Source organism: Oncorhynchus kisutch, linkage group LG5, assembly GCF_002021735.2.
Source record: "Oncorhynchus kisutch isolate 150728-3 linkage group LG5, Okis_V2, whole genome shotgun sequence".
In the NCBI taxonomy this organism is placed as follows: Eukaryota; Metazoa; Chordata; class Actinopteri; order Salmoniformes; family Salmonidae; genus Oncorhynchus; species Oncorhynchus kisutch.
In genome coordinates this window covers 51,795,924-51,805,074 of record NC_034178.2, presented here as the reverse complement: position 1 = coordinate 51,805,074, position 9,151 = coordinate 51,795,924, and the positions used below count along the sequence as shown (strand labels likewise).

General features: G+C 37.9%; 1 protein-coding gene across 1 annotated transcript; it reads right to left on the bottom strand.

Annotated features, from left to right (window-relative positions):
* Positions 1 to 282: 282 nt before the first annotated feature.
* On the bottom strand, positions 283 to 3,597 carry LOC109890244 (ly6/PLAUR domain-containing protein 1-like). Its single transcript, XM_020482227.2, has 3 exons — positions 2,916 to 3,597; positions 1,076 to 1,213; positions 283 to 915 (listed from the first exon to the last, which is right to left on the bottom strand). Exons 1-3 carry the CDS (start codon positions 2,965 to 2,967, stop codon positions 695 to 697), a joined length of 411 nt encoding a protein of 136 aa, XP_020337816.1. The 5' UTR covers positions 2,968 to 3,597; the 3' UTR covers positions 283 to 694.
* Positions 3,598 to 9,151: the final 5,554 nt, after the last annotated feature.

The window sequence follows — 9,151 nt, the reverse complement described above, 5'->3', positions numbered from 1 at the left end:
TGTGGCAACTTCTGTCTCTACCGTCCAAACTGTTTGGACAACAAACTAATTTGCTCTTCAACCCCCACAAGTGTCATGGGACTTGTCTCAAGGTAACCCATACAAATGTCATGGGACTTGTCTCAAGGTAACCCATACAAATGTCATGGGACTTGTCTCAAGGTAACCCATACAAATGTCATGGGACTTGTCTCAAGGTAACCCATACAAATGAATGGAGGTAGTTTTGTGGCAACAAAAAAGCGGTTAATATCTCCTAGATATTAAGACAGACACTTAAACCATATTCCATATGATTTATTTTTAGGCTGTCTTTTTTTGCCATGTATTATTCAATGTGTTTCTATGGGCTATAGTAGTAAAGGCCAAATTCAATATTTTCTTTTTTTAATATATTTTTTGATACATAGTGGTTCTAAAATTCAAAATCAAATTGCTTAATGATCCATGGTTTGAGCATCTTAAAACAATTCTATATGTTATCTTTGTAGACAAATTTCACTTATGTTTGTCACTTTTTTGGGTCAATGGAGCCATATGTGTCAGTCAGCCCTGTTGGTAGATTGTAGAATCTCTGTCCACAGTAGACCTCGTTTTTCCAGTCATCTCTCAGGGCAGTGTCTGTTGGCTCCAACGCAAGGCATCTCCACATCTGAGAACCTTCTATCCAATCCAGCCAATACTAGTGTCCACATCAGGGAAGTGTTCCCATGGCAACAGTGATGATGAGGAGAGTAGTGGGAGGATGGGTGGGGGCCAGGGAAATCCTGGGGGGGCGGGGTCCGTTGCAGAGGGGGGTGTTACAGCAGCTGATGCACACAGAGCCCACCCGACCCGGGACGCAGAAGGACTGATACCCTGCTGATACGATCAGACAGGTGGAGAAAGAGGCACAGGTCTTCCTGTAGGACACACCTGGAGAGAGAGAACACTGAAACATCAAAACCTTAGCCAAACATTACACAAGTCAAAGGGTGCAATTTTGTTTGTTATTGTAAAACAAAAAAAAAATATTACTATTAACCCTGCTAGAATGGATTCAGACTTGACAGCAAAAAAAGTACACCAGGCTCACCATTTTCACCCACAATCACCTCCTTCTGACAGGCATTCTGGATGTTTGCTGTGCAGTTGACAATGAACTTTGGAGCTGAACAGTCATTGTCCAACAGAGTCTCTTCACAATGGTAACACTGCATCTGAAAAGGCCAGCCTGACACACACGCATGCTTAAAATACATGGAAGGAAACATCTAGTTATGGTGCAATACAACATGGAAGCGCATTCACGTGTTTCCAAGCAACGTCCATGGAGATAAATGCAGTGCAGAATATCCACAAGAGGGAGCCATTTCCTTCTGTTGATGCCTCTATTCCTTCTCTAATACGAAGACATGACCATTTGCTAGTACCCTTTTCAATTAGCATGGGTTTAAACCCTCTAAAAATGCTACAGCTATTGCTTTTACACTGTTTCTCGTTTTAACACAATATTATTATGACCACTGTCTCAGCAAAAAAAGGGAGCGATCATCACATGCACCTTCAAGTTTGAAAGCTATCCAATCACTGCCACCATACAGAGAATCATTAGTATTACGAATCCTTGGCAATCAGTAGTCACCCAGCTCTGATCAACATAGATGTTTGGAGTTGATCTGTTGTTCGTCCTCTGACTATCTGGGCTGGATTGATGTTTATTTATTTTATATTTATTTAAACAGGGTGTCACCAATGAGACCAGGGTCTCTTTCGCAACGGAGACCTACACATACATAAAAACGAACTAAATACAGTACAACAAACAATCAAGAAAAACAGCCACATTCCTCGGCAAATAGTTCCCCAATCAATATTTTAAATTGCCCAAGTGTTATCAGAGCATCCAATTGCAGTGTATTTTGCAATTGGTTCCAGCAATGAGGGGGATTAAAACAAAACAAAAATGACGTATTTCGGTGGAAACCCAAGGAACCTCAAGAGTTAACCAAATCCTGGGAGCGGGTTTGGTTTCTCATGTTTTTAAAAAACTTTAACAACGAAGTTAGGTAAATTGGAAGCTTGTGTAGTAGGGGTTTTTAAACAGAAAGAGAGTAATGAGTTGATCTACGGGACTTTAATGAGGACCAGCCTACCTTTTGATCCAGGATGCAGCGGTGAGTATTAAAACTGTCACCAGTGGTAAAACGAATGGCGCTATGGTAGACGGCATCCAAAGGTTTAAGAGTAGAGGCTAATGCAATCTGTTATGCCAGCATGATCTGATGGGTATTGCTTGCAACTCATGAACAACATTATAGCAGCACGTTGTAAAACACATATCTCTATACAGCTCCACTATTTTGAAATCGTACTATTTTTCTGTTTGATTGCATCCTATATGCATGGTTCAACATTGATCTGTCTGTCTGTCTGTCTGTAGGGTCATCTACCATAAAGAATAATCCAAAGTGGCCACACATACAGTATTATTATTGCATTATCCACCTTTCAAACAAAGAGATTAACTGGTCTAACTATAGGCTAATGCTGTTGGAGCAGAAATGATTCATGCGTCTGTCTAAATGACAGAGACTGGTTTCACGATTTTGTGTTTATGACAGGTTGTCTCAGACTTCAAAGGTAAAACAAGTTAAATAAATCATTAACTTCTGTCAATGTTCGTAATTGTGCATGGTTAGCTTAAATTTAAAACGATTGCATACATATTTAGTCTACATTTTAGTTTAGAAAGTAAAATAAAATACATTTGTGAGAAGCCTTCCCACGACTAAAGGCTATATTCTTAATTTGAGAGGTTTTAGGGCACCGAGGCAATAATTGAGAAAATAATCAATACTGGGGATTGAAAATATGATCCATAATATAAATAAACCTACACTGAACTGTACAAAAGAGAAACAGTAGATATGTACCTGAGCATAGGACGCATCCACATAGAGAAGCGAGGAGAACAAACGATTGCATCTTCCATAAACTCCATCAAAAGGTTACTGTGTCTCCCAAAAAATATTACCCAGGTGTAAGGTTAGGCTAGACTTTAATTCACGCCTGATAAAGTATAGTGGAAGCAGTAATATCACCAGTAAGCGTCCAGTAGCCGAAATTGGTTCCAGTGGGTGGGTTTGCGTTTCCTAACTTGGATGCGGTGAGTGCGCTCTTGTGGGCAATCAATCTCAGAGTGCTGTGTGTAGTGATGTACAATTCGCAAACGATTCGTTCCTTTTGAACAACTCTTTTTACGGACTCGAGAGTCATGATTCATTTTTCTGAGTGACTCGTTCATTTTAGTCGTACATTGACCTGCTAGTGCTGGTCGCAATGGGCCCTACAGGAGGATTAAGAGCAAATGTATGCTTGATCTGTAAAAGTGTCCGGAGACTCCATTTGGAGGGTGTGACGCAATTGCGAAGCTTCCAGTGGCATGCAGAGGCCAAATTGTGCTCTGTACTGCATCGCTGTGCAGCTCCTAAATGTTGTAGGGCTCTGCATGACCAATCCGACGTCTGAAGTGGCCGTACATAATTTACCGTGATACAGCCACTAAAGACATCAGGGCTTTCATACTTCTTGCGCTTAGTGGAGCAGAGCTATTGCGAAGGAAGTTGTCAAGGAAGCGAGTTTGTGTTTTTACAGGACGTCCTGCCCTCACCTACTGTCAACCAATCATGTCAACGCAGCGCTATTGCCCTCTACATTTAAAAAATAATATTTTTTAAATACTGTTTTTTATTTTGAACAACAAATCAATACATACAGCACATGAGGGAACACAAGCATACATAGATTACAAACAAGACAATCGAGCTAGGGGGTACAATATCACATTACAATTACAAGGACCTTAAGGGACATGCATATACTTACAATTCTAACAGCTTTTTTGTTAGAAGAGCATTTAACCGTCTTAAAATACAGTTACATTTATTTTTGTAGGGTACGAAAATGTGGTTTTCTGTTTGTAAATTTACATTTGTGTATATGAAATTTGACCAAAGGAATAATGAAATTAATTACATAAAAATGTTTCTGCTTATTTCTATTGTATGTAAAGAATCCAAACAGTACATCTCTCCACCATAGTGTAAAATCTTTATAAATGGGTTCAACTACTGATGTCTTGCCACAGTTTTCTTACATGCACACAATGCCAAAAAATATGCAACACTGTTTCTGGGTGGTCATTACAAAAGGAGAAATTTGAGTTGATGTTTTCCTTAAACTTCTTCATATAGTGGTTGGCAGGATAATATTTATGAATAATTTTAAAGGAAACTTCCTTAATTTTGTTAACAGGTAGGCATGTGTGTGGCAACATCCAAACTTTTTTCCAGCAGATAATATCAATAAATCCATTCCAATAAGGCATGACATAAGGTTTGCATACAACATCCTGCTGAAACAAGGTTCGTATCGCTCTGTTGTTGAATGGGCCAAAAGATAAACAAATCTTTCCTACTGATGAGTCAACAGGGTCAATAGAAGGTAGGCTCTGAGGGTCAGGTCTTGACACGTTCCTGAATAACAGAGCAACACCTGAGGGAATGGCATCTAAAACAATTGCAAAATCTTTAGGTGTTACAGGGACATTGTAAAGTGATAACAATTCCTTATAACTGAGTAAAATACCCTCTGCATTTACCAGTTGGCTCACCAATAGGATATTATTCCGGAACCAATATTCTAAAAACAAAGAAGTGTTTTTATACAATATATCCCGATTATTACATATATAATATCTGTGCGGATAAAAATTGTGTTTATAAATTAAGGACCATGACAAGAAAACCTGCCGATGAAAAGCAGAAAGTTTCACTGGAACTTTGTCAATATTATAATTGCAAAACAACATGAAGTTAAGGCCACCAAAAGTAGAGAAGACATGATGAGGAATACAATTCCAGATAGAAGAGGGTCTTAGGAATTGTTTTATCCAATTGATCTTAAAAGTATTTTTTAAAGTAGTAAAGTCCAGAAAATTCAGCCCACCATTCTCATAAGTGTTCATTACAACAGTTTTCCTAATGTAATGGGTACGGTTTTTCCAAAGAAAGTTGAAAAGCATCTGGTCTATCTCCTTTTTTATTTTTATTTTTTACCTTTATTTTACTAGGCAAGTCAGTTAAGAACAAATTCTTATTTTCAATGACGGTCTAGGAACAGTGGGTTAACTGCCTGTTCAGGGGCAGAACGACAGATTTTGTACCTTGTCAGCTCGGGGATTTGAACTTGCAACCTTTCGATTACTAGTCCAATGCTCTAACCACTAGCTGCTTATTTTACTGTCAAGATATAAAGATAGAGTGCCATGTTTAGTCTAGAGATGCCTTCAGCCTTGGTTATTAGGAGACTCTACCTTTTAAAGATAAGTCCCTCTGTAGCCATTGATTTAGCTTCTTCTGGGTTTTTTTAATAAGAGGGTTACAATTTAGTAAGCCTCTAGACTTCTGATCCTTTGTAATGGTTATGCCTAAATATGTAAGTTCTTATTTTACTGGAATACCATAATATGAAGGTGTCACACAATCTTTGACAGCTATGAGTTCACATTTATTAATGTTATGATATAGACCGGACGCTTTGGAAAAGGATTGTATCACATTGATCGATATGGGAATTTGGTTAGCGTCTTTCAGAAAAAGTGTAGTATCATCAGGCAGCTGGCTTATAATAATCTCTTTACCAGCTATGGAAATACCTTGTACAGGACTATTATTTAAAGAATTTGCAAGAAGTTGGGTGATTTAATAAAAACAGGTACGGAGAGATAGGACAACCTTGCCTAATTCCTCTCTTTAACTCAAATCTAGGTGAGGTGCCATATTTCAATTTGATAGAGCTTTTACCATTTGCATAGAGAGTCTTAATAGCCTTACAGAATAAATCCCCAAAGCCAAGTCTCTCAAGGGAGTGGAAGAGAAACTGATGCTCTACTGTGTCAAATGCTTTATAAAAATCTAAAAATAATATGAAGCTATCCTCAGTTATTAGGTCTGAGTAGTCAAGTACATCTAATACTAGTCTGACATTGTTAGAAATATGTCTGTTCCTCATGAAGCCAGCCTGTGTTTCATCAATGATTGCATCCAGGACCTCTCTAATTATTTTTGCAAGTAGTAAGGCTAATATCTTATAGTCATTATTAAGAAGACAAATTGGACGCCAGTTATCGATGAGCAGCACTTCTGACTCATTGTAGGAGGGAGAACATTGTTTTTAATACTCTCTAAAAATACTTCAAATAGGAAGGGAGCTACTTGTTCAGAAAATTATTTGTACAATTCTGATGTAATTCCATCAACACCTGGTGATTTATTGTTCTTTAGATGTTTGATAGACTCTATCATCTCTTCAACTTTGATGGGTTCATCACACTGTTTAGATTCCACATCACTGATAGAGTGAACATTTTTCAGTGAGTTAAAAAACATATTTGTGGATTCCTGACAGTACGTAGAGCTATACAATTTTCTGTAAAAATTGCTACAGTATTTAGCGATTCATTTTTGGTCATCTGTAATAACACCATCAATGTTGTGGATAGTGTTATTTTTAGAGTGAAATTTCTCAAGTTTAAAGAAATAGGATGAATTCTGTTCTCCCTCCTCAATCCATTTTTCCTAGATCTAATAAAGGCTCCTTCTGCTTTTAATTTATATATATTATCCAGTTTATTTTGTAATTCAATTAGTTCCATCTTCTCATCCCCTGAGAGGTCGGCTGGGGACCTCTGAGAAAGGGAAGATACCTTTTCCTCCTCAGCTCTTCTGGTCTTAGCGAGATTACTACCATATTTTCTAAGGTATTTGAACACCTCATATTTAAAGAGCTCCCAGTTCTTGCAATAAGATTTTTCTTCACAAGCCCTTTCCCAAAAGTGTGAGAGCAGATTTCTAACCTCAAACTTAACTATATCATTATTCAATAATGAGCTATTTAGCTTCCAGTATGATGCTCTACCAAGGTAAATATTAGGGGGTAAATATTTTGATATCAATGTAAATAGCCCTATAGTCTGTGAGGGGAGTAGTACAAATATCTGTAGTAACAAACTCACTATCAATACATTTGGATATAAGCCAAAAATCTATCCTGGACTGTCTGGAACCTGTTTTGTTACTCCAAGTGAATGATCTGTCAGCCGGAAACCTCTCTCTCCATATATCAGTAAGATCAAACTTTTCCATAAAAAGTATTAAACCCAAATTCTGATTGGTTGGCCTACCTGGGGGCCATCTATCAGTTGAATTATCTATAGTAATGTTAAAGTCCCCTCCTATCAATAATAACGATTTGGGAAATTTATATAACCAATGACCTATATGTTTCTCTATACATTGAAGCAACTCATCATTCTCATGTTTGGTGTTGTACCCGTAGAAGTTTACAGTAATGAGCGTAATGTCATTGTAACTGATCACAAGACAAATAAAGTGTCCAAAGGGGTCACATTCCGAGTGTAGAATATTACCACCAAAGGTATTTTTCATTGTAGTGACACCAGCGGAGCGTTCAGATCCATGGGAAACCCAAATATCGTTGTCCCACTACGACCTCCAGAAGTTGGCATCAGCTGAAATTGAGTGAGACTCTTGAAAAAAGCAAAAATCTGTTTGAAATTGTTTAGCAAATAAAAATAAGGCCTTGCGCTTCACATTGTTTCGTAACCCCCTAGCATTAAGAGATACTATAGACAAAGACAAAGAACAAAGATTATATAAAAGTATAAACTGTAGTAGGATGAGTCAAAAACGTAGGAGCAGTCAACGTAAACGATAAGGAACCGAGATCTGCACCATTTATGTCAATTTAAAGTGAAAATAGCTTATTCCATAACCTTTGAGCTAGACGTTATCCGGCTTTGAAATTCAACTCAACTGAAAATGATGTTCAAGACCAAACCAAGGATTCTTGTAGAAAGAGAGACTAAAAACCCTCTTTAGTGTAATCAGGAACTATTCGGAGAAATAAAACAACAAATAATAATAAAAGGGTACCTACTATTTTAAGTACATATGAAAACTGATCATAAAATAATTGAATAAAAAATGTTTTACATATAAACGTTCCTAAGACCTTTTTTGGAAATAAGTATTAATAACTAGAGCAATAACTGTGTAAAGTCAGAGCAGACCTGTATGCCCTTTAAAACAGTATCTTAGTTACTGTATACATAAAACATAAATTCAGCTTTCAATCTTCTTCGTAAGTTTGTAAACAAAATAGGTCCTCTGGTCATACAAGAACAAACTAATAAATTGAAATGCCTGAGTATTCCTGAAAAATAGTCACCTGATGCTTGTTAGGTAAACCACATAAGGAACATGAGAATAGCATTGCTGAAACCATCAACCTGTTCCTTCTAGTGAGATTTTAGGGAGGAATATGGATTTCTGAACCGGTGATGAAGCCTCGTTTCACCACATGCAAACTCCACAGTCTTTTTAAAGCCTTCGATAACCATGGTGTTCGCGCCAACCATTTTCTCAATGGCTTCACACCTGGAGTTGATGAGTAAGGAGAGGTTAGCCACGATGTCAGAGTTCATGTTGGGTTTTTTGGAGGATGGAGGTTTGCACGGAGTAATCGGTAAAGAGGGGAATTCGTCATCTTCAACAGCATTCGAAAGCATGATATTATCCATAGGCCAAGCGTAGTTATGGCAGTTGTCTATAAGCACGTTTCTCTCTTGTTGATTAGCAATAGAACGGCTAACTTCTTTCTTTCTTTTTTTGTCACGACTTTGCATGGACATGCCGAAATAAATGATCCAATTATTATTCCAGTCACAGGAAAGGTCTTATATCTTGAACAAATAAAAATAGTAATGATTGTAAACTAGTTTTTTTTCTTCACAATCTTTCTGAAGTTCGGTACGGAGCTCGGTAAAAAAGCGTCTGTTCAAGCCGCCATTTTGGCACCACCAATTGCCCTCCACATTGTTACAACATTTGAGAGGAGCACTGGGATACTGTATGGAGCTCAATTTGGCCTCTGCGTGCCTCCGTAGGCTCCTCGAACGCATCACACCATCCATACAGCATCGCCGACCACATTTTCAGATCAAACATAAATTGTCTCTTATACTGGACCTCCCACCCCCAACTACCGTCAACCAAGCATGTCAATGCGGAGCTATACTGAGCCCTCC